This window comes from Apis cerana, linkage group LG10 (genome assembly GCF_029169275.1).
Source record: "Apis cerana isolate GH-2021 linkage group LG10, AcerK_1.0, whole genome shotgun sequence".
Taxonomy (NCBI): domain Eukaryota; kingdom Metazoa; phylum Arthropoda; class Insecta; order Hymenoptera; family Apidae; genus Apis; species Apis cerana.
Window position 1 is genome coordinate 6401247 of NC_083861.1, and position 26500 is coordinate 6427746.

The 26500-nt window shown below is 40.8% G+C and overlaps 3 protein-coding genes across 16 annotated transcripts in view; 1 reads left to right on the top strand and 2 right to left on the bottom strand.

The window, feature by feature from the left end:
• LOC108001176 (peptidyl-prolyl cis-trans isomerase E) overlaps positions 1-8586 on the bottom strand; it is a 99306-nt gene extending 90720 nt beyond the window's left edge. For 4 of the 5 annotated variants that reach the window (XM_062080981.1, XM_062080982.1, XM_062080983.1 and 1 more), the window contains exon 1: positions 28-8586. In XM_062080981.1, coding sequence (XP_061936965.1) covers positions 28-985 — 958 coding nt within the window. In that variant the 5' untranslated portion in view covers positions 986-8586. The remainder of the gene's footprint in view (positions 1-27) is intronic. The other variant, XM_017062068.3, reaches the window with a different exon arrangement.
• Positions 1-26500, top strand: part of LOC108001178 (TBC1 domain family member 14-like) — a 131075-nt gene that overhangs the window by 83097 nt on the left and 21478 nt on the right. For all 8 annotated transcript variants that reach the window (XR_001766659.3, XM_062080975.1, XM_062080974.1 and 5 more), the window contains one exon: positions 15517-15768. The gene's annotated coding sequence lies outside the window, so the exon portion shown is untranslated. The remainder of the gene's footprint in view (positions 1-15516; positions 15769-26500) is intronic.
• The window catches only part of LOC108001218 (hillarin), a 198963-nt gene that overhangs the window by 28214 nt on the left and 144249 nt on the right, over positions 1-26500 (bottom strand). The window lies entirely within an intron of this gene.

Below are 26500 nucleotides of genomic sequence, written 5' to 3' on the forward strand. Positions count from 1 at the left end.
ATTTGCCTGCCTTCCACTTTTACTCACCGTGCTGGCCCATTCGTTCGGCTCCCGGCCATATAATCGCAGAAGGGCAGAGGGGGGAGGTCAGAGGTTTTCCTCGCAAAGATCCCGTGCAAGCCCTCCCCCCTCCTTGCTGTTCTCTTCGTGGAAGCGACGGTCTTCCAATCAAAGACGCGTCAAGGTGGTTGACAAAGGGCGGGCATAATTCACGGGCCCGCGTATTGGGTAGCAGCCGATCTTTGGCTGGCCGAGCGAATACTGTTGTGCTGCGTCGCGTTGCACCGAAGAGGACCGCTGTGCGCGTACAGCGCGAGGAGGAGGAGGAGGAGGAAGATAAGAAAGCGGGAGGAAAGAGAGAGAGAGCTCGCCGCGGCACTTGCCAACCTTGTGAAATATGCACCCATATATCAATGGCGCGCATATCAATTGCCACCACTGCCAACTGGCTACGACTATAAAGGCCGGGGCCAACTGCGCTCGAACGACGCGGAATCGGGGGTCCTACCTCTTCCGTGCCAACGGGCCCCGCAAGCCTGTTATTCGATCGGCCTTTATTAGCCATAAATTCGATATGATACGCGAGGAATATGATAATGGCCATCAGGTCGCGCGGAATCGGTGGAAGGAAACGCTTTTCGAAACGGTGTTCTGCGGTGAAATTTGCGGCGTGGGTTGTTGGGAGGGAGTTTGGAGGACGAGGAGTTTGGGAGGTCGTTCTTTTTTTTTTTTGGTAAATTATATATATATATGGAAAAAGTAAAACAATAGAAATCGTCGTATTGTATTTAAAGGAGAACATGTCGTGCTTCGTGAATGTAAATGTGAATTTTCGTCTTGGAGATTCGTCTTGGAGAGGGTTTTTTTTTCGATGAAATCGAAATTTATCAGAATAAATAAATAAATCTACTTCCTTGCCCGAGATGAGAATTTGATTCACACGGTTTGTTTGAACGTTGTAACGTCGGATACCACAGAAGTTCATCGAGTCCCCCGGGCTGCTTATGACTCTTCAAGTAATACGAGTTTCACTCGGAGTAACTTAATTAATGGAACACTAATTAAAATTTAGTTTCAATAGCGGCCCTCGTAATTGGCCATCGTTGAATTTCTCCGCCACTTTCCACTAATAAGAGCTCGCGTTTAAATAAGTGGATTTAATCAACAAGAGTTCGGTTAATAAACTCGATCGACAGAAATTCCATTCCATTCCATTCCATTCCATTCCAAAGCCCCTCTCTCCCCCATTACCAATCCGCTGCAACCGCTCCCAATATCCCTGGCATTCTTCTTTTCGGCGCTCGTCCCGCAAGAAATTTGACGAAATTTCCAATCTTCCAGCCACCTCGGCGATTCACCGCGCTCGTTTAACGCTCGAAAGGGCCGCGAGTGCCAACAACGGACTCGATTGTATTACACCCTCCCCCGTTTATTATATACCAGAAGTTGGTAAATTGAATTAACGATATAATAATTTAAACGGGAGAACCACCTCCCCCCTCAGATTACAAAATTGCAGTAAACGGTTAAGCTCGCGCGTAAAGTTTCCAGCAAAACTTTTCGAGAGGAGCTTAATTAGCATGGGAGCGAACTCGAAGCGAGTCGTGCCGTGGAGCGCTAAAACGGCCCTAAATACATTCGTGCGAGTTGACGCGGAAAGGTTGTTGGTGGGGGGTCAAACGCGTTGGCGGAGACACCGTCGATGATGAAAGAGCGGAGTTGGAAAAGCGTTGGTCGAAAATAAAAACTGAGAACGGACGAGGAGAGAGATGGAGATGCCCTTTTTTCGGATATACGTGCTAGGTAGACCCACGCTGCTTCTTTTCTTTTCTTTTCTTTTTCAGCAAAGGGAAGCCAGAGTTTTCTTTCCTCTCCTGCCTCGTCGCGAGAGTGGGCGGACTGCGCGAAACGACTTAATGAACGGTATCTCCTACCGCTCCTCTCCAATCATTCCGACCATTTACTCTTCCAACTAGCGCTTCTCTCCCGTTCTTTTTTCACTTTCCCTTTTCGATTCGATATCATTTTTCGTTTCATTTCGAACAATATATATATATATATATATATATATATATATATATATATATATATATATATCAAGTTGCTTGTTTGCTCGTTTGATCGAAATATAAATAGTCCGGTATAAATCGGCGCGATTTTCGAGGTGTTTGCAACCAGCGCTTCTCTCTCTCGTTCTTCGTTCCTTTTCGACTCGAGATTTCGACATCATTTTTCATGTTCTCCATCTGGACTCCTCCAATGGAAACAATACATGTATATATCGAATCCAGTTCTACGATTAATTTCTCAAGTTGCTGGCTCGATCGAAATCCGGTATAAATCGGCGCGATTTTACACGGGCGATAAATCGGGAATCGCGTAATTGATACGAGGCGTTTACAATGGCTGCGAGGCTCGACAATGCTGAACGTCGGAATCGTGGTCGAAAGGAGGACTCGGGAGGAACGGTTTCCGGGGGAGGGCGCCAAGTTTGTATTGGTGCAAGGACGCGGAAACAAGGACACGGGTTTCGGGTGGTCGACGAGAGGAGGCTGGCTACCTATCCATCCCTCCCCCGCATCCAACAATGGCCCAGGTCGGCGGGCTGCAACAATGCTCCACGCCCCCGCCACTTTGGTTAATTAATTGCCGGCCTCTTTGTTGACGAACGTATGCCGACACCGATCCCCCATATTCCCCGGCTTTCCGCCCGAATTAATTAACAACAATTCGCCGAAAAGTGGTTAATTTTCGACATTGTTGTCCCCCTTACACCGTGTGTAATTTCCATTTCCGCCAGATTCCGGAACGGAGAAAAGTAATTACATAATACGTCCTCGCTTTGCATCCGATCCGCTATTAATTCGCGATAAATCCTCGTTGGTTGGCTATCAATAATCGTAAATTCGCCACCAGATTCTCTTCACCGGAAAAGGAGGGATAATTGGGGAGGAAATTTTCCTTGTAATTTTCTAGCAATTGGTACGCGGTTAACCGGTGGAATAATAGTAAGATAATTGGATCGAAGTTTAGGATGATGGTAAGTTCAAGGAGGAAGTTCCTTTTTCCGTACAGTTTTTATTGAAATTTAAGTTTTGTTTATTTTAACGGGAATATTTCGATAAGATGAAAGAAAATCGTATATTAACGTGATTAAAAAATTATGATGTATTTTTTTTATTTTAAAGGGAACGATTTTGAATTTGATTTATTAAAAGAGACTGCCAATGTTCGATCGTCTCGAATTTTTACACGTAATTATACTTTGAGAAGTAGTTACAAAATTTCTCTGAATCGTAAGAAATAATTCTCGAAAGTGAGGATTAATTAATTATCTCTACTTTATTTTTATATGTATTTTAAATTTATGTATTTTTATAAAACGCATTATTTATAGAACGATTTAATATCGTTATAAACGTTGCGTTAAATGTATTTTTTTTATGCGGATTATTAAAAATGTGCCACGCGCCCGAATTTCCATTCTGACGTGTTTATACGAGCGGGACAATTCTGTTATAAAATTTCATTGCTCTATCGTTATTTGGAGAATTGCTTCGAATGCAACACGTGTAAACATTTAGACATCGAATAAGAATCTTATTATTTTTTTTATACTTTTTATATTACGGTATTCTTCGAAAAAAATTATAATTAAAAATATATCGATTACATCTCGCACGATCTACAATCTAAGATTTTCTCAAGAACGATAAAATTTTGTTCTTATTTTATTTACTTATTTTCACGCGTAGAGTAAGGAGAGATTCGTTCACATCGCGAATCAATCTATCAATCTATCCATTATTCAAGAATCAGTGAATTTCAATTAGTATTTGACAATTTTTCGCTAGAAAATTTTACTCCTCCTTTCTCTTTTTTATTCTTTTCACCATAAAACATTTCCCTCCTCGAAACACCACGAATATACACTCTTTGTTAAGAATCCCCCAATAAATTAAAAAATCTTCTTTTTGGTACAATAATTTAACTCGAATACTTGATTTTCACGATATTTCTATCTGCATTTCGAGTTTAATTTTTGATTACGCGACGAAGATAGAGAAATTGTAAAAAATCAAAATATAGATTTCCAACATTACGACTTTCGCCTCATAGATTCCATAATATTTTATGAATCTCAAGTTCCGTTAAAATTTCTTTTTCCCAAATGAAAATTCTTCTCAACGGACACAATTTACATCCGTTCCATTTAACGCGGCAATTGATACAAAACGTTACACGCCAAAGTTTCGATTCAAAGAACGGAGGATCAACTTCGTTCTCGTTGTTTAACGTTCTTCTGGTTAGAATATTTCTCAAAGGTGCTCGATTCCCTCCCCTCTCGGGGTGATCAATAATAGACGAGACCGAGCGAAACGTCGATTAAAACTAATTTAACCGCGGACAATCGAATGTAAAATTCGCCTCGGGATATGAAACGAGGGCGACAGACCGCCCCTGTAAAAAGGAGACTCTCGATCGTGGTGGAAAAGTAAGCAAAGATGAAATCGAACGTGGAGAAAGATATTTCTCCGCTCTTCGATTTCTTTCCCCTTTCTCGTTGGAATGAGATCTTGCTAATGTACACTCCCGTCTGTAAGTCATTGAACGCTTAAAAATACACTTCAAGATGTGGATGAAAATGAACGTTATACATATATAATTATAATAAAGATTTAGGAACCGTTGCAAGAAAATAAGTTGTTAATAATCTTGATAAATTCGTTTTAATCCATTATGATGATTTTCATTTAACTTCAGAAGAATTGAGAAAGTATATAGTTTTTGGAAAATACAGGTGAATAATTTAAAAAACGCGTGCAAATGGATGTATAAATATGATGGATACCGTGAAAAGTAAAATTTTAATTTACGACGCATAAGAATAACATGTACAATTCACTCGTATAAAAAGTTATCTTGGAATTCAACTCTGTTCAATATATAAAGCCGAATCAAATATTTTAAAATTAACAACCGTTCGATTAATTGTGGACGAGAGTGTAACTGCGAGAAGAAAGGAGGGCGAGAAGAGCGGGAGGAAAAAAAGAAATGTAATTACAATGGGGGGAGGAATGATAATGAAGTTTACATTTTAATAACTCGCGGCCGCGCCGCCAGATGGTCCCCGATGCGATATTAATATAACGCTTTTCCTCCATCCTCCGCCAGACCACCGTGTTGAGAAGAAGTTGAGAAGATCCTAACACGGGCTCTCATAAAGCAGAAACACGCACGATGAAGAACGAAGCACGGGAGGGAAGGTTGTGAGACAAGAAGAATGCAGGGAGGTGTTATTGCATTTCACGAAGAATGCAGTCCACACGACGTCATGATATATATATATATATGGCCGTCGACCCCTTTCCCCTACGAATACGGGTTTGATTTATAAGTTATGAATCCGTCCAGCAACTGTCCACTGTGCATTAATTTTCTTTCTTGCCTTCCTTCGATTCACTTTTGCACGATGTACGTCTTTCTCCTTCCTTGAGATAAATAGAATCAAGATTTTTTTATAAAAATCGATCCCATTAATTCTTCATCGATCGTAAAATATTTATCGAAGACCGATTTTTTCACTTTTCGCGTTTCCTTCGAGAATTTACAAAAATTCTAATACGATGCATGGGGAATTTCAACAGCATGTATATTCATTATTATGAAGGCGACGTTCTCCGTCATTAAATAGACAGTTTCCATCAAGATCCTTGATCCTATATATCGATACCGATCTGATCAACTTGTATCGTTTTACGAGATAGCCTCTTATTCTTGAAAGTACTGTATTTCAATTTGCAACTGTATCCATCCTTGTCCTCGGTCGTGAAACATTGGCACCGATAACGAGACAGATTTACAGACCATCTTTTCCCTCCTTTAACGGCCTACGAATTAGAACTCGACCGAAACTAAAACTTTCGCGAAATATGTCCGCCCCCATTAAGGGGTAGAGGAGAAGGGTAACAAGGCTCGATGAAAAATTACCCTTATTCTGTATCGGCCACGTTGGCATTCTACCTCGTGGCGGTTTCTAAGGTTACGGGGAGGAATGGTATTTCTGAGATGGATCGGCGGGATAAGAGTTAATTAAGCGCCGTTAAAGAGTGCATCGTTGATGAAAAAAGGGGCCAAGGATTTTTCTCTTCGCATACCTTCCCATCTCGCTCCCAATTTTAAAATCATTTTCCCCCCATTTAGTTGGAGTTTCACGTGATGGAATTCTACGATATATTATTCTCGTCGGGAGAAGCATCACCGAAACGCGCAACTAAACGTTAACGAGGATCGAAGAAGGGTTCCTTCTATCGGAGATTCGAATCTAGAAAGAAGAAGAAAAGAGGGATTGCGTTAGATCGTATCGTGATCGAACTTGAAGTTTTTCTCCCGCAATATTTTTGAAGCAATTTTTTAAATCTAACTCTTACAACGACATTTCTATGGCAATTTTCTTTTTCGTTACTAGATGCGTGTACTTTAAATAGTCTTCACAATTTCATCGATCGTGAAATTGCATGATATTTCTTTCAGATTCAATATCTCGATTCCCTCGTATGAATTCCAGTTTCGAATCTATTCGAAACAGCGTCTTGGAAAGTATTCTTCGATGGTTGTGAAAGTTTCGAGCGTAACCTTATCTTCTCTTTTTTTTCTACAAGAAATGAAAAGTTAACGGAGAGACGATCGTCGGGAAGATGATACGATGCTGCTAAAACGAGGATACGTTTCACCTCGTTCGGATAAAGCCGCGTTTTGCAAACAATATCTTTCCTCGAAGCTGTTTCGCAGAAATTGCAACTGCGCCCGAACTCGTACGGGAACTCAGTTTGCAAACTCTATCCTCGACTTAAGTTCTTGGACACACGATATCCGCGCCTTTCTCAAAACTTGCCTCCCGCCATGGAAACGAAATCAAATTGATCGGGCAAGGAAACGGAGTCATACGTTGGCGAATCGGTCGCACCTGTTCTCCGAAAACTTGTCGTCGAATTCCATTCGGAACGAGGATCGATGCGAAACACGGGATATCGAGGAACGAGATAAACCAAGGGACAACGAATGCTAGCAATGTTAGATGAATGTATCTTTCGAAAGAACGGAAATTTTACAATTTTACAATTCTTCTCGTATTTATTAAAGATCGATATCCGCCTAACTGAAAGCGATGACAACTATCATACCGAATGTATATACAAAAGAAAAGTTTATTTTAGAATCAATCGCTAGGATAAAAAAATGCAAGCTCTCTCTCTCAATCACGACTATTTATACTCGGAACGGAACGGCGTTAATAACCAGCTGGGAGGAATTTGTATGCAAAATAGAGATGATAAGTTTAATTAACGGTGTCATCCAAAGAAGAAAAGGGGGGAAAAAAGGAGAAAAAACAATTATTTCAGCGGTGGAAGCCAGCGTGTCGAGGATGTTGGACGTTGGTTCGAGCTGGTTCGAGGTACGTGACACGAAGGCCGGAATCCGGTCAGCTGAAAAATTCATATCCGCGCTATTAACGGGCCGGAAACTGAATATGCCATATTGGTTTTCTGCATCACGCGCGCCAGGGGAAACAAATCGAGCCCTGTGCAAACAACGCGCGCGCTCACAAACGCACACAGGGACCTGTTTTGATTTTTGATCCACCCTATCTTTTCGCGCGCTTTATTTTCAGAGACGCGCGAACGAGTGTATGGAGGTGCACGCGGCTCGATAATAATAAGCGGCAGGAATCGTTGTACCGTGTGTATGTACAATCAATCTGGGAACGAGAACGATTGGGGATCGAAACGTTCGTGGAACAAAAATTAATTGTTTTTAATTTTTTTTCCCCCCGTTGTTCAATAACAGATTTTCGCGCGCAAAGAACGTGCGCGTTGCGATCTTTTATCTCTAAATATTTCGAAAATATTTCGAAGCGATGAAAAGTCATGGAACCATCTTGCATTCGAAAAAAATATTCCAGAAAAAATAAATAAATAAATCGTCAAGCTGTCGAATCCAAAAAAAAAAAAAAAGAAAAAACGTTTCATGGATGTCGCGACTCGATATCGATAGTTTCGCGATCTCTCTTATCGGTGCTTTCGTCCTACGCGGTTTCTCCGCACAACCTGCCGCTGGGAATTCCGTTTCGTGATCAAGAGTTGGCCGATCTACACGCACGAGTTACACGCGCGCGAGGAGGGAATAACAATGATCGCATTGATCGCGAGGATCGTGGAAAACATTGCTCGGTCGTGGGCGTTGTCGGGTGATTTATGCGTCTGGTGGACAGGTAGTCTGTTTAATACAACCTCGATTTCCACTCGTGTGTGTACAAGAATCGGGCGAGAAATCTTATTAACAGTTCGAAAAGAGTTTTTAGGAATCCGTGACGATTCATCGATACTTGAAATTCTCCACCTCTTTCGATACACCAACGATAGCGATAACGCCGCGATCCAACCTTGGCGCGCTTCGCAATCAGTGATGAAGCAGCCGGTTAAATATAGCCGGCCTTCGCCGTTATCGGGCCGAACAACAATAAGCGCCGTCCACGGATCTGTGCTAATCGCGATCTCTCTCGAACGTACGAAAACAGATTAAATATAATCCTTGTCGATATTTCTATCTAATTTTGCGCGCCGCGGCCCATTTTCCCTTGGATCGGACGAAGAGGAAGGGTCAAGGTCCCTCTCCCTCTTTCTCTCTCTCGACAGAAAGGATCCACTGTTCCGCGCAGGAGCTTATCCTTGGGCTCGCGCGATACGTTGTGGTCGGATTTGGAGGAGCGAAATTGCCGTTCCAAGAAACGAGTGCACGAGGAAAAAGGGGGAAGGAAAGGGGAGAAGGTTACAACAACGATCGCATTCATCGCGTTAAACGCGCAGTCAGCGCCTGAGTTGCCTGCCCCTTGGCTGCCAACGGGTGATCGGTAGAAAGTGATTCTGACACTCGAACGGAGTTCGAGGAGCTGTTGAAAATCGTCAACCGTTTCATTGAGAGGGATCTTGCCTGTTCACTGAGAGATCTGAGAGATTTATTCGTCGCCGATTCTTCTTCGTCCTTCTCTTCTCTTTTCTTTTCCTTCTGGACCATGTGCTTTCATTACAAGTTTTTTCCCACCGATGGTTATTACAACGTGTCGATTATATTCGTTTACATCATCGATCCAACCGTGATTTCGTCAAATTGTAGAGGGAAAAAGAGAGAACGGAGAGAAATGGAAATCGATTAAATTCAATTTTGTATCTCCGTTAGCTTCTCTTATCTTCGTTTACCTAACAAAACCATTTCCATCCGTCGAATCCGGAATTTTAAACAATTTGGGGATAGAAATACCGGTGGTTATAAGAGGATTGCTTCAAAAAAAAAAAAAAAAAAAGAAAAGAGAAGGAAAAAAGGAAAAACGTAAATCTCGCGGTAAAAAGGGTTTTGAAAGTAAACCCCCCTCGCCTAAACCCGAGGCAAACGCAATTTGTTGCGGATCTAGTGGGTCGCGTGGAATTTTATCAGCTCGCCAGCAGATTCTCGACACGATTTTTCTCTTTTCCTTCTTTCTTTCTTTCTTTTTTTTTTTTTTTTTTTCACCTTCGAAACGAATGGAGAAACCGATTTGGATCTCTCTCGATCGGGAACAAACGATAACGCGGCGTGATTTTATGAAGCATTTTACGGCTGGTACGTGTTTAGGAGCGATTGATCGACAACCGGTTCGATAAAACAACCTTTCTAATGAAATTTCCTCGCCACCATTGAATCGAGATCCATGATTTCGAGGTGTAAAGTCCACGTATATCGTTTTTCCGTGAAAGTAAAACGATATGAGAAAATCGCGTCGAAGGTTGAGGCTAACTCGTAGACGATAATTTTTCTCAACGTGTTATACAACAGGAGAAACTTTGAACTCTTGATTTCAAATCAATCCTTCGGCTGATGGATATCCAAGAAAAGAAATTGCTCCGCACAACTCTGTGCTCCATACTCGCGCTTCATTTTCCTCCCCGTAAAAATTGGACATTTTTGTTTGTTGCATCGATATTATTATCGATTTACATCGGAACGGAACGAGTGAATTATTTGGAAAAAATGTTGAGTTGACGTGAACCGGTTTCGATCACGGGTATTTCGCGCGACATTAGTTAACAGCGTGGTTACAAGGTAATCTTGCGCAAGCCTCAATTAGTGGCTCGATGGCATGGGCCCGATAAGCCCGTAGGACAGATCGATCGGCCGATTTCTGCGCTCCCGTGTGCCCCGGATTATTCGCATTTATAACGGCGATCGTTCATTCGTCGAGAACAATGGGTTTACGAGGCAGTTGCCGTTGAACGATCGGGACACTTTGCGGTCCAGTGGACGCGTCTCTAAGAGGGGAAAGAGGGAGAGGAAAGAAAAGAAAGGGGGACAACGATAAGAGAGGAAAATGCAATTTTGCCCGCGAAAACGAAACGAAACGAATTACCCTCTCTTGCGTCGCTTATTGTTGCATTATTTTTCTGGTAATTGCTTTTTATAATTGCTGCTCCCACCTTGCGTTCGAGCGGCAGCTGGATCGGGTGTGTTTATGGGGCAATTAATACAGCTCGCTAAATTGAAATGGTGGTGGATGTCGAAATTGTCGGAATAATAACGAGTTGTCCTGTCTCGTGTGTGCGTGTGTGTGTTTGTGTGGATAGGATACGTGGACGGACACGTGATCTCGCGTATCGATCTGGTTTGACCGGATCGAAGGAGAAAAAGGAAACGGAAAGAGAGAGCGATGACACGATTTCTTTCTTCCTTTCTCTTTTTTTTCCATCGTTTTCCATCGAGAATAGAAGCATAGTGTTTTGACTCGAAGAGGATTCTTTCTTGAGGAATCCCAGCGATGAGAGCGATTTCATTAACGAAAGTCACTCGGGGATAAGGAATTTGAGCAATGGGGGAGGGGAAACTCGAAGGCGAATAATTACAGGGTGTTAATATAGAAACTAATTTCTCTGGGGGAGAAGGAAATTTTGAGAAAGGCACAGTGCGATTTTAATAACGAGAATATTCAGAGAGACGAATTCGAAGAGAATCTTCTCTCCAATATTTCATCTTCGATCCTTTATAACTCAATCCTTCAAACGTGTCTCAATGCAACCAAATACTTCAAAATAGAAGAAGAAGAAAGGGAAACCGCGATATGAAAATCGGATAGACCAAAAAATAAATAAATAAATAAGTAAATAAAATTGCAAGAAACGAGGAATCTGAAGAGCGAAATCGACCCGTTTAACGAAGCAAATCGCAACCTTCTCGTGCCGTTAATTACGCTTCCCAGTTTCTCGCCACACACGTATAATTTTCACGAGGTGTTTTATAACGCCACCGTGTACGTGCAATCCAGTTTGATTCGCTCCCGTCCTCCCATTATCTATCTCGATAAAAAGTGTCCAAGGTGGAGGAGCCGTGGCGGAGGACTTAATCGGCGGTGGATGGCACGGGTGAAAAAGGGGCGAATATGGGGAAAAAGTGTTTATCATAAGGGGCGGCCGCCACGAGAGGCCCGTTTATCGGGAGGGCGATACTTCTGTTGGAGGGACCATTAGGCCGAGACAAGGTCAGGAAGGTGTAACTGTCGAAGCCGCGATAGCAAGAAACCACGTGTCTTATGCCGTTTGGTCACGGAACGTGATAATTTCTCGGCTCGGTTCGGCTCGGCTCGGCTCGTGAAAGAGGATGGAGGAAGAAAGATTACTTGGAAACGATCGTCACCTCGATTGAACGATTTTGAAGAGATTATTAGATTATTTTTATACGAAGAAGAAGACGATTGCAAAGAGAAATAAATGGTTTAAGGCTCGTGAAAGAGAAGGAATGGAACGGAAGGAGAAGGAAGGGTAGTGAAAAATATATCGTGTTTCGTAGTTTTCGAACGTTATGCTTTGTTTAAGTATTGGATTATTGGATTGGTTGAGTTAAATTTTTATACAAGAGAAAGAAGAAGAAAAAGATTCAAGAATGGAATATACGATGTTATAATTGCAATGGAAAAAAACACTTGGAACAATTGATAAATAAAACACACGTTCAATCTGTATTATATTCAGAATTGCAATAGATATCGTTGGACGATTTTCTACAAATTTGTGAAATCCTTCGACGCGCAACAACCTGACAGATTCCACGTCCTTCTCTCCGGAGAAGAGTTCAAAGGATGAGAATTGAAAAAAGAAAAGGAAAGGGAGGAAGGGTTATTTGCTGCACGCCGTTGCAACGCTGCCATGGCGATATTAAACCCATATGATTTACAAGCGTGAAATTTGATTCGCTGGCGTGGAAACAACAGGCAATAATCAATTTCTCCGGGGCAACAAAAGATATGGCGTTTCATTATAAATTATTGGCAGCCCGTAACCCAAGGCGGACACATCGTGGCGTGTGTGGATCCGCCAGAAAATCTCCCGACCGTCGAACATGAATTGTGATATTCCTGATGAAAGATGTTACCCTTGCATCGTGTTACACGCGTTTCGCCGCTTTTTCGAGTTTCACGAAGATCGAAAGCTTGGAAAATTACAACAGATATTCGAACGGACGTTTTCTCCCTCTCTGTTAATATTATTGATCCTGTTTTCTTCTCACGCGTGGATGGCATTGACCGATGATAACTCTGGCCCAGCGAGGACCAGATACCAAAATTTGTAATTCTTTTAATGAAAAGAATCACAAGAATGGAGGGATACACGAATATCCTTCCGAACACGGAAATTATCATCCGCGAGAAGTTGAAGTTGGCAAATATTAGCTTGCTCGTTGTTATCTAAGTGTAACATTAGATAACGTTAGAAAGTGTCCATAAAGAGAACACGTCATCGAGAGAAGCATTGTCGGATGACTCGTCTCGTAAATCACCTCGTCACCGCCGTGTTTCAAGGAAAAATTTCTAGAATTTTCTCTCTCTCTCTCTCTATCTCTATGTACACGAATCGAGAGAAAAGAAGATGAAGAAAAAGAGGAAAGAGCGGACGACAAAATGGGACCATAGTTCACTGTTCGAAGGATGTCGGGAACACGTTTATAAGAAGGAAGGTAGGGGGCGGCAAAGATAAGCCGAAAACCCAGGATCGATGATGTATGTTTGAGAAATGCAACGGAGGAATTAAGATTTACAACGTCGTATAATAACCATTGTGCCACGGTTTCGTACACGCGCGCTGTTTGCAACTAGGGTCACAACAATTTTAAGGAGATCCTTTTCTTCCTCGACTCGAAGCGGAGAGGAACATAATAAAGCTCGTTTGCCCCTCGCGGTCATAAATATTTATCGGTGGTGGAAAGAGTTATAACAACGAGGCAAAGAAAACGCTTTATTTACTCTGTGGCAAAGGGAGAGTTGCAAACGTGACTCGATTTACGGCTCTCTCTCGCGCGCCGATAATTCCTCGCCGGAGACTTCCCTTTAAACATTTCCAAACGCGAAATTTCCCCCTCCCTCCCCCGCTTTAACTATCGGTAACGTTCGAGTAATCTCTTTTACCGAAAATTCGACCGCGAGGAATGGATCTTGAATGATTTCGAGCAATAACAAGATATATCGGGATATAATTTTTGTGCAATTGCCAGCTCATTGCATTTTTCCATATCAATTTGTTATCAGTTTTATCGAAGTAAACGTAACTCCAACACTTTCATAATTTTATTTTCCTTGTATATTTTACTTCATTCTACTGATAATTGCTAAAACCCGGCAATAAAATTGTTGAAATATACGCAAGAATTCGGATGACATTTCCAAGAATTAAAATCGCGGATTTACTTCGACGTTTTCGAAGGAAGAAAAAATTCAATTCTTGCGTGTTTTATCGTCAAGTAAATATACACTACATAGATTCCGAGAAATTCGACTCGGCGGAGAAAGATCTGAACTTCGTCAAAGATCCCATTCCAAAAACACTCAAACTTAAATAATTCGAGTTGAAATAAATTTCGTATCCGGAAAAAATTGCAATCTTGGAAGTGAATTTCAATCCCATGTATTATGCATCACGCATTATGATTTGCCATCGAATCGAGCGTGATCCCGCGGCCGATAAACCGAATTTTCAACGATCCGACGAACAAAACCCGCCACGGCTTTTAGCTAGGTGGTGCTCGGAATCGTTTAACGTCACGTAACTAATCTCGATGGCTCGTCGTGCTTTTCGATTACGTCTGGAACAGCCGGCCCCGCTATATCGCGCGCGCGCGTGCAAACGTTGAAAACGTTGGGCCGATCGTATCGATAATAATAATCGGGGAGGGAAAATCGCGGGAACAGGGCGTGACCGTAAGCGTGCCAAGGTGATTCTCATTCCGTCCACGTTTGCCGTATGCGTCACACACAGAGAGATGGAAATCCGAGCGGAGATACCGGCTGAAATCGAGCGGAGTGAAAAAGAGATCGAAGAGAAAAATTGCGCGTTTTGGAAAAGTATATTTATAGGGGCAGGTTGGGGGAGGAGATAATGTGTAATGTTTTTGTTAGGAAGGATGGGAGTTTGAAGAGGGTACAAAGCGTTTGTAGGCTCATCGGTGAGCAAATGCGAAACAAGTTGCACGATTATCGAAAAACCATTACGCGAATTAGGCGAATTAGATTGTTGCATATGAAATGAGACCGATTTCATAAATACGTAAGATTAATCGGAATTTAGTGATTTAAACGTATTAAATAATATTTGTTGCATCGTTAACTTCCTGCTTAGGAAGATTATTCAACGGTATACAATTTGTTTTCGAGAAGAAATTTCAACATCGATAAACTCGACTTCCTCCTCTCTCTTTCTCTCTCGCCCCTCTTTCGATCTAAAATCGCTGACGACTTAACGAGCAATGAAATGTTCGCATACCAACTCTTTTTCACGTTTCGTTTCAGCTTCTAAGAATCTTGGAAACCAAAGATGTCGGTACGAATATATTAACACCTCTCCGTATGTACGAGATTCTGTTTGGTTTGTACGAAATGCACCCTTTCCACCGGTAAGCAGACGAACCCGTGATTTATAACTCTGGCTCCTCGTAAATATACAAGCGACAATATATCTTTCGAGGTTGTCGTGAGAGGCGAAGCGCGCTTTTCGAACCGAAAGGAAGTTTCCTTTTCCTCTCTCTCTCTCTCTCTGTCTCCTTCGTTCTCGCGGCTACTCGATTTTCTTCTTCTTTTTCACGCGTGTCTTTCCTTTTCTCACTCGATCGCGCGATGACTTACAGGATGGAACGCGAGGAACGCTCGTTGGACTGCTCGATCGAGTTTACGATCATCGTAAAGTAAATCAATAGACGTGCCTCTCTAACCTCGTCGCTACCTACGATATATGTATATGGATTTTGCCCTGTTTTTTCCTCACCCTTTCTTTCTTTATCTCTGATTTTTATGATTCCAAGTGAAAAGAAATCTCTCTATTAGGACGAAAAAAATCTCATTTCTTTTTTTTTTTTTTGGATTAATTTACATCGGTGGATTTTGTAACGATTTGACCAAGAATTTTTATTTTTCTTTCTCCTTCTTCACGATTTATTTCCACGTTTAAGGTTGCACGAAATGTTGGCGTGAAATGCGGAGACCTTGGACGCGATAAGGAGAAACGGTCGAGGGTCGCACATGTTTTATCTGGTCGCAGTGCAACATCAACGTCTGCTCTTCTTGAAGACGGGAATTCCACGAAGTATGGGTCCAGCTCGAGGGCCGTCCAGTCCAGAGAACATGCTGACGCCATATTCTCCGCGATCTTATATCTCAGGAGGAGCTCCATTCTCCATCTTCAAAATTCTTCTTCTTCGTTGGTACGTAATTTCTTATTTACTTATATTGCATTATAGATTTAGATTAGCTATTTTTTTTTGGATATTTCTCACGTATACGTTCCGTAGATTTTATGTTCTCTTGTAAATATCCCTAGTCTGTATAATCTATATTTTATTAATTTCAACAGAAAAGTAATATTATTTACTTTTTACATTTTCAATTTATTAATTGATATTCGTAAAATCATTTCATCCAATACTTGCAGAATCCTTTTTTTTCCTTACCAATCAAATTTATCGTTCAAACTATCTATTATTACCACGAATACGATTCATCCATCCTATTTTTCCCATTTCCCCCTCTCTTAAATGTTTAACATAATATCAATCGAGAGCGCGACGTCGTCGCCTCTCTCTGATTTCGCCCGGATCGTTTAATTAACGATTCGTGCTCCTCGACGATGTTAAAATTGCAAACGTTGGAAAACGAAGGAAACTGAAACTCGTGATATTCAACGTTACTCGATGTCGAAGTGCGATCTCTCTCTCTCTCTTTCTCTCTCTCTCTCTCTCTCTCTCTCTCTTTCTCGCCTATTGATAATACGCAGGTGGAAAATCTTCTTGGTACGGCGGAAATAAGGGTTGGAAAGGAATGGCGGAAGTCTTGGTCGGGCATCGTTGACCTTTCTCGCGCGTTACGGCGCGCCATTAACCAGGCGGTTAAGAGGTTGCACGCGTGTACATCTGTTTGCGCGGAAGTGCTTTTGTGGAATCGCTTTTGTGGAAACGCCCCTTTTGTCTCTCGCGTTATCTGAAAGTTTCTAATGTAACTTGCACTTGGGTGGATATCCATTACTCGGAATCCATGACGTATTGGCCTCCTTTAACGCCCGATATCGTTTTCGGGAGAGGAAGTTGTGAAGTGAAAGGCGATAGGAAAATGGTACTTAATGGTATTTAATGGGAATGATGGGATGATTGGAGGAATGCTTTAGCTGTTTTTCTTTTCTTCCTCAAATATGCTCGAATATTTTTTTCTTTTTAATTAACAATGGCAAGGAGTACTTCACGTGATTATTTTTCAATTTGCAATAAGAAGAATTTTTAAATGGAAATCTGATGATTGGAGGAGGGGAATGCTTTAACTGTTTCTTCTTTCGAAAATTTTAGAAATGAAGATCCCTTTCTTTTATCCTCAGATACTGTCGAATATTTTTTCTTTTTAATTAACAATGGCAAGGAGTACTTCACGTGATTATTTCGCAATTTGCAATAAGAAGAATTTAACGATTTTTAAATGGAAAGCGTAATCTGATGATTGGAGGAGAGGAATGCTTTAACTGTTTCTTCTTTTTCGAAAATTTTAGAAATGGAGATCCCTTTCTTTTATCCTCAAATATGCTGGAATATTTTTTTCTTTTTAATTAACAATGGCAAGGAGTACTTCACGTGATTATTTTTCAATTTGCAATAAGAAGAATTTTTAAATGGAAAACGTAATCTGATGATTGCTTTCGGAGATCCCTTTCTTTTATCCTCAGATATGCTCGAATATTTTTTTTTTTTGATTAACAATGGCGAAGTGCAAGGAATACCTCAGGTGATTATTCCGTTATATTCCGTAACTCGCAATAAGTTTAAGCAAGATTTTTTAAATGGGAAGCGTAATCTGACTATTGTCTTTGACCACTAGTACGATCATCAAACTTAAGAGACGTCACGTCAATTACAGAAACGTTGTTTTTTATGCGACATGGGCAACGAGGTATCGGTAATTGGCCGTGTCATGGACAGGATACTGTCGCCTCGTCGTCTCTTTGTGGATAAATCGAGAATGGATATCGCGTTGGAACAATATTTATCGAATTCGAGGAAGAAGTGAAATAAGGAACGACGTTCCTTTTCTTTTTTTCCACCAATAATAACAAATGGATAAAACATTTAAAAAATAGATTCGATTCTACTTCGATTGATATTTTCAAATAAATTCTTTCATTATATTTCAAGAAAATGGTACTTTCAAATATATTCTATCTTTGGATCTTGAATAGATTCGATCCCTTCCCAATCATTCTTTCTATTATTCCCATCGTGTCGTCGATAGAAAAGAACGAAAAATCTCTAATTCCTCTAAGATTCGAAATTATACGATCAACAATTATATCCGTTAAAAGACAATTTTCTCTGGTCCGTTACGCGATATTCCGCTTCATTTTGAGTGGTTAGCTTCGTAAAACGCGCCATCACCGTGCACTCTCCGTCCACTTTCGTCCGTACACCACGTTTAATCTCTTTCTCCGTTATCAGGGTTGCATATTTAATGCACTTAGAAACCTAGCTCTGTATTCATAACTCGCCGTTACCGGTGATAGTAGAAGCACAGGTAGGTACAGTACGCGTAAAAAGCATCAGAAAGTCGAAGGGAGGGGGTTTCCTTAAGAAGGAAGGAAGGAAGAGTTGGTTAAAACGATCGTATTTTCTGTCAAGCCAGTCTCGATATCCAGCTGCTCTAAGCTAATTTTTCTTTACGATTAACTCGGGATCCCGAGCACAAATTTTCCCTTCCTCCTCCTAAATTTTTTACGACGAATTAATTTTTCCAATTTTTCCTTTCCACAGCTATAATTTTTGCAAATTTTAATTTTCTATAAATATTTATATTACCGGGGTTGTAACATTTATTCCGGTGTTGAAATTATCGTGCGCGCGGAGAAAGGAAGAGAGTGGAACTGGATAGAAAAATAGGTTAATACGGGAAACGTATGGCCTACATTAGAATGTTCCACTTATTTAAAAAAAAGAAAAAAGGATCAAAGCTTTTGTCTATAATATATTCTTCTTTCTCCATCCTGTATTTTACACGCGATCGCATAATCTTAATTTCGCGATAATAATTAATCCCATAATTTAAATCGCACAACCTCAAAACTCGTATATCTCTTTCGAGGGAGAGGTGATTAATTTAATAATAATAATAATAATAATAATCGTTTCGTTCAACGAATTATTCGGCCATGTTTTCTTTCTTTCCTCGAAATCTGTTTATTGAAAAAAGAAAAGGAAAGAAAAGAGAAGAAAATTCAGCACGATGCTTCGTAAAAAATATACGTTACACTCCTCTCTCGGAACGGTACCATATACTTACACGTAGTTAGTGCATACAAGGGTCTGGATAATTGATGCACATCTCAAACGAGGACCGACCGACGTTACATCGTAATAACTTAATTTTATAAAGTATAAAAGAAAAAAGAAAAAAAGCCTTGTTCACTTCGAATAAACGTGTCGTCGCGCACCTGCCAGAAAAATGACATAATTCAAAAATTTACTTATCATATTCCGTAATAATTATACGCAAGAAATATATATATATATATATATTTCGAATCTTCGATAATATCGATGCCACCCGAAATCTGCGAAACGTGTGCGTCGAATTTTGCCGCGTTTCTCTTTTGGAAAGGTCGGCGAGGCTATGGAAAAAAAAAAAGCCGCGTGTGTTGTCGCTTTGAAAACAAGTGGAACAGGTTGGACGCGTTAGCGCGAAAGTAGGTGGAATCGTTGAAAATTTTCCCCGGCTATACGGTTGGCGGCGAAACAATCGCGCCAATGTGGAGAAGGAGAGACGAAAAGAGAGAAGCGAAAGCGTGGCGATAATAAAATTGGCGGACGGTGCTCGAAACGGTGCGGAAATTTTTATTACTCGTTTGCGAATTATTTTCGAGCGACTCGTTTTCGGTCGAAACTTTTTTTTCTTTTCGAAAAACGTGTCGTCCTCGTAGTGGAGGAGCGACAGAAGAAGAAGAAGAAGAAGAAGAAGAAGTGGAGATCCGCGAGCAACTCGGGCAAAGTTGGTCGCAGAGAGTTGGAGAAGTTTGGAAATTCGACGACGAGCCGATATTACGCACGAAATTATGAGATGCCGTGGTGGATATCGGCATCCTGTATCGGTTTTCATAAAAGACACACTTTGCCTCTTTTCTCTCTCTCTCTCTCTCTCTTTCTGTTTGGGAAATTCAAAAGTTTGGGAGATACTCGATGCCTCGGGTCGTGCATCGGATCGATTGTTAACGAGAGGGTGATGGATAGAAAAGAAGATTGTTAGAAAAGTGTATTGCGGGTTATTATTTGTATATCGAAGTTATTAATGCGATTAATAATGTTTTTTATCTGGATAAGAAGCGATTTTTTTTTTCGTTGGAGCGTTCGTATTCTTCTCGCGGATGCGATTCTTTCCCCCCCTTTTTTTCTCGCGAGTGGAATTTTTCACGAAAAACTAATTAGAACTCGCGTCGTTGGTATTTGTGAACCGCTTGCAGGTCTTAACCCAGATCCGGGGAACGGGAATGTCATTTCAATTGTGCCTTTCAATTTTTTTCGGAAACTATTGTTTGGGGACGCGACTGAAAACGCGGAATTTTTGGGGACAGGCTTGACATCTCTCCTGAAAATCGTTCCACAAATCGTGCCTTCCAGTTAACGGGCTGTATACATGAAATATAGAACGATGTTTTCGAAAGAGAGTATTCCTCTTAATCCTCCTCCCCCCTCTGATCACTTTTATATCGAACGAGGAAAAAAATATTTATAAACGAATATACCCTTCTCCATCCTCTAGTAAAATCCATCCCATCCGATTAATAAACGCGAGAAAAATCTTTCGAAATATCGAATGAAACTGGTTTCGAGTAAAACTCTTCTATAATAATAATAATATTACATTATTTTTCAAAACTCGCCTCATCGAGACGAGCTCAATCGATCCCATTTCATCCCTAGGCGATAAACATCTGTTTCCTCGAGGAAGCGAACGAGGAATTGTCCAATACTCGCGAATCAAAAGTCGTCGAAAGAAAAGATTTCACGCGAATTCGCATGCGGCAACTTGCAGCAACTTTGTCGCTAATTGGTCAGCGCGCAATCGTTGGAAAGGATCGCCTTTTCCTTTTTCTACGAGTTTATCGCGAGGAGGCTCGAGTTTTAGGAGGGGGAGGGGTTACATAAATCCGGAGGCAATTTCGTTCGTTTCGAAATTAAGCCGGTTGTTACATCGAGGAAAAGATATCGAGCGTTTTAAAGCTTTCAAACTCTTGTCCCTCCACGGGGATATGAAGCTATCAGTTTTAAGCTGACCGACCCGGTGAGTCGAGCCGTTAAAGACCGCGAGCACGAGCCGCCATTCAGTTTTAGACTTTTGTGCGGGAAATTCCGCCTCGCGAGCTTAACCGGCTTCAAACGTTCCGCTTTCTATCCTCTCCTTTTCGTCTCCTCTTTCAAGTTTTTCTTAAACTTTTATTTCTCTCCTTTTTCCCTTTTCGCTCCTCCTCTTCTAATCGTTAAAAATATTTTTTTTGAAGGTTAAGGAGTAACGATATATTCGTGGAGTAGGAAATTTGATCGGTGTGGTGATTTTTGGAATAATATATCGTATAAGGAAGATGATAAAACGATTAAAAAAAATAATAATAAAGAAAATAAACGATTCTCGCAATTCGATTTTTCCTTCCATTTTTTAACCGGTTAAATCGCCGTATCGTTTCGACCCTTGCTCGCCCATTGTTATCGTTTAATGAACGCGAACGGAACGCGACGGCCTCGTTATAAAATACAGTAACGACGCGAGGATGGAAATTTTCGAAATCGCGGATAGACCTCATTCAGATTGATAAACGGGACCGCGAATTTAATTAGAACTTCGTTCGCTGTAATTGCGCGCAAAAATTATCCCCGTGGAACAACACGCAGCCAGGATTATTGATCGATTTCGAAAATTCTTGGAAACGTATCAACAGAAACTTTCAAATTCGTCAGTCTGCATTGATATATCGAGTAAATATTATATGGTTGCACGATCTGTTTCGATTATTATGAGGATTTAACGTCGAAGAGTATAATATTATAAATCGTGCGAATAAAGTTCGTTGAGATTAAAATTATTGGATGAATAAAATACGATAACGTGCGGTCGCGGTGGATATAGAGTCGCCAAAGGTCTGGTCTAAACATAGTATCTGGAACTCGAGATCCAGATCCAGAAGGAGATCTCGTGGATTCATAAAATATCCATCGACACAATGACCTTCCCCTTTCTCTTATTTTCCCGATAATTTCCACCAATCGTGTACGTCCATTTCGTAATAAGAATAAGTGAGATGGCGACAGAATGTAAAATGAGGGAATGCAATAAGAATCGTTCCTTTGTGGATCAATTGTGGGAGAGTAAATGCAACGAATTCGAATAGTTAAAAGTTGGCAGAGATCGCGTTAGAAAAGGGTTCGGTTTTTAACTTTTTGGAAAGGTTGCCGATTTTAGGGCGAGCCGATGTAAGCGATATTCGGGAGAGTGGACAGAATGGGGGGAAATTTAATTCAGAGTTTGCGACTTTCGCGCTAAATAATATTCGTCGAAATGAAATTTGCCGCGGGCAAACGTTTCTATCAGATGTTACACGGTTGTCCTATTTTTCTCCGCTCTCTCTCTCTCTTTGAACATCGACTGTCACTGTTTCGACCGAATTACAACGATCGCGATTATCCGATCAACGTTTATTGACGTGTAAAAAAAAAAGAGAGAGAGAGAGAAATGGCAGCAAAATTTCGCCGCAACTTCAAAGGGAAGCTTTTATTTATTCGAAAACATGATATAAAGTCAACAATGGAAGATAGTGACATAGTGAAAAAAGAAAAAAAAAGTAGAATTTTATTACATCGTGAGATTCGAAAGAGGCTTGTAGTATTTTTAATATAAATAGGAAAAGAAGTGAATGCTTATTCTAAAGAATAAAACTTTGGTATTATTTCGATATTATTAATTTTTTAATAGAATTATAAGCGTTAAAACGACGTGATAATTTAATATTCGTTCATTTTAGTATCGATGTTTGCATTAATGTTTATCTCTAATAAAACGTGTTCATTTACCGAAGATAATCAATGCACGGATTGATTAATAAATGTACAAATTTACCGAATTAATAATAATGAACGGCACCACGATCCAAAATTACACGATGAATCTCCATGAATGAATCTCCATGAAATGAATGGAACATTCACCAATGAACAATAACGTTCATCGATTTATCCGGAGCTAAATACGTATATAATTAAAAAAGAAACGGAGAAGAAAAAGGAAAAATGAAATTTTTATCCTCCTCTCCCGTTGGAGATTACGATATTCACCCTCTTCCATTAATCCAATCACCGTTTAACCACTCTCCTTCCTTTCCTTCAAGAACCGAAGAAGAGACAAAAGAAAAAAGAAAGAAATAATTTTTACTCAACAAGTAAAACTCGCTCACATTCGAAAGTTAGGAACGCCTAGTAGTCCTCGATAATAATAAACCGGCGAAGAAGATAGCTGCTCGACGTGGGAGGAGGCAAGTTTTCCCTCCGCCGGTGTTGGGAAACGGTGGATGGAGCGCTTGATATACACCGGCTCTCAGCAAATTAAACGAGGGTGGTTTGCAGTGCTGACACGTACACTCGTTCGTCACACCCTAACCACAGGCTAGCCCTCTCGCTTACCGCCGGACAGAGCTCCTCCCCTCCCGAACTGGGGGGCAAAATTGAACTGCAACATCGATGATAATGGCGAGGCATACTTCAACCGGGCGTGCGCCGAAAAAGGGAGCGAGGGGGAGAGATTCCCTGAGAGATACTCGCCTTAACCACGATCCAACCGACCGGTTCCTCTCCTTCGGGAGAAAAGTCCACGGATGCATTTACATCCTCTTTAATTCACGTCTATGCTTAATTTATGGGGATCGCGACGTTAATTCGGTGTGATAACTGTATGTTCCTGCCTCCCCCCTGGCAAAGACGGATTCCCCAGACCCTTTCGAGTCGGATTAACCGGAAATTTATCGCTACCCTCCTTTTTTCTTCACCCCTCGCGTCGCTTCGAAGATCTGGGAGAGGAGAGTCGTGTGTTACTCGTTTCCTCCCTCTTTTATTTTTATCAAATTCGAGGTGTTATTAGCCTGTGACGCTATAAACAGCACTACCCTTTTCTTTCTTTCTTTCTTTCTTCTTTTTTTCCCCGAGCTATGGAAATATAGAAAATGCACGGAGCGTGCACGTTCGAGAAAAGAGGGATTAAAGAGATTACGAGATGGGTATGGAAGTGGTTCGTGGCTTCCTTGGCCTTCAATTTTAAATAGAGATATCGACACACGCGATTATAATAATAAGCTGGAGCGAATCTTGGCGGTATAAAGTTGGGTAAAAATCGTCGAATTAGCTTCGCGTACACGGGAGCCCCCTTTTATAAGCCGGTGGAGCGTTTTACGAGTGGTTTAACGCGATAATGTACAAGTTTGAAAACACGGGAAGCAATCAGTCTTCGGCGCCTCTCGAAGAAATCATCCGAGAAGAGGAGAGGGGAGGGGGCACGGAGTGATTACTCGTGAAAGATTGCGATGATTAATGATAACTGATGAAGATGATCGAAATGAAGGAAAGAAAGAAAGGACTAGCTAGGAAGATTCGAGCTGTGCGCGTGTGTGTGTGTGTGTACGGCAAGAAGGATAGATCTTCTTCTTGTCCGCCGCGGTGGAAGGCTTGTTGAAGTTGATTGAGATCGGCCGGTAGACCGAGGTCTACAATGAAAGCCGCACTGTTGTGTTGTTGCCTTCCCGGTGTGTTCAAGAAATTGCACCCTCATTAAGCTCCCTTCGTCCACTTATATTATCGTTTCATTTTTAACCTCTCTCTCTCTCTCCCTCTTTTATCCTCTGTTTTTACTCGACTCGTTTGTGGAAATCTCTGGTTTTGCAAAAAAAAAAAAAAAAAAAAGAACCGTCCAAGATTTGCGCGATGCGAAAATATTTTTTTCTTCACCGAATAATTTTCAACGCGAGATGGGAATTAAAAATTCAGCTGGGAAAAATGGAGAGAAAAGTCTGCCAGTCCTTTTTTTTATTTATCCCGATATTTCAATCGGTTGCCAAGATATAAGGACTCGAAGTGTTCATAACGGTTTAAGATACGGGCGAACATTATGAATGGAGTCAATGACCTGAATTTTTCCTGGAAACGAGTACCGCGTCCTTCTAGGAATCGCGTCTGTCGCTTGTCTCGAGTCGCTTTGGAATAGGTTGGCGGGAATAAGGACGGAGATAGTAAACGATTAAAAATTACATTTTCTTTGTACGATGATATCTCGGGAACCGGAAGTAGTATCGAGATAAATGAAAAAGCGCTTTAAAGAACACGGTCTCGTGCTTTCAACGATCACCTGTTCATCGACAGGAAGTCAATATTTTCCGAGTTATAGCGATTCGAAGTTTTTCTAATTTTAATTAGATTTAATTCAAGGATTTAAAGGTGAACGATTAAAAATTACATTTTCTTTGTACGATGATATCTCGGGAACCGGAAATAGTATCGACATAAATGAAAAAGCGTTTTAAAGAACACGGTCTCGTGCTTCCAACGATCGCTTGTTCATCGACAGGAAGTCAATATTTTCCGAGTTATAGCGATTCGAAGTTTTTCTAATTTTAATTAGATTTAATTCAAGGATATAAAGGTGAACGATTAAAAATTACATTTTCTTTGTACGATGATATCTCGGGAACCGGAAGTAGTATCGAGATAAATGAAAAAGCGCTTTAAAGAACACGGTCTCGTGCTTCCAACGATCGCTTGTTCATCGACCGGAAGTCAATATTTTCAAAGCTACAGCGGCTCGAATTTTAATAGATTTTAATAGAATTTTAAGGTTTTAAATCGCGCGTTAGATATGTTTATTTTTGGAGTAATGTTCCCACGTCGATGGATTTCGTTCTTTGGTGTATATAATCTAAGCGGAACGGAATGTTTAGATATTTCTTTGATATTTCGCTAACAAGAATCATCGTTATATAATTAATCATCGGAACAATCCTTGGCGTTAATTGTCTTCTTATCGGTGAGAAAGAGGACGGACGAGACAAGGTCTCCTAGTCGCGTAACGATGATAATTGACGATGCACACGCGCGATATACCTGCATTGTTTCACACCGGCGGTTATCACGGGCGTGATAAGTTATTGGCGAGCCGCAACGACTCGACTAAAGTGAAAAGTTCTTGAGAGCAGGGTTGTAACCAGCCGCTGGTGTATATCTAGAGATTCTGCTCGAATTTCGGGGGTTCGGCTTGAGAGCACTCCGTGATTAATAGTATAACTTAACGTTCGTGCAACGTTTGATTAATGCACGTGAATACGATTAATTCGAGTGTGGAGCAAAATCATTTATTCGGTGGATTTTTTGTCACGGAAGAATTAGCTTCGTCGCTGAGCATTTAAATTAAACGGGTGATTTTTAAAAAAAAAAAGCATTCGTAATTTACCTTTACGATCTATTTCATTCGCTTATTTTTCGAAATCGGTTAATTATCCTCTTCCGACGACTTTAATTAAAAGGTACTTACATGCACATTTAATAAACGATTCGAATCCTCTGAATTGCACAACAACAACAACAACAACAACAACAACAATAACTACAAAACAAAAGATCGTGAACATAATATCCATTCATTAAAGCGTAATTAATACAGACATTTCTCGGGAAACGATGATAAATCAATTGAATTCAAAGCGATAAAAGCTAGCAGATACTTATAACCAGTATCACACACCGTATATCCCTTTATATGATCGTTGGCCGATAGTTAGAACGGCGCAATAAACGGCGTTACATTTTTCTGCATTCGACAACCGTGAGCGGTTATAGTTCAATAAAATATTGTAATTGGGCCGTGGCCAGCCCGGATCAATACTCT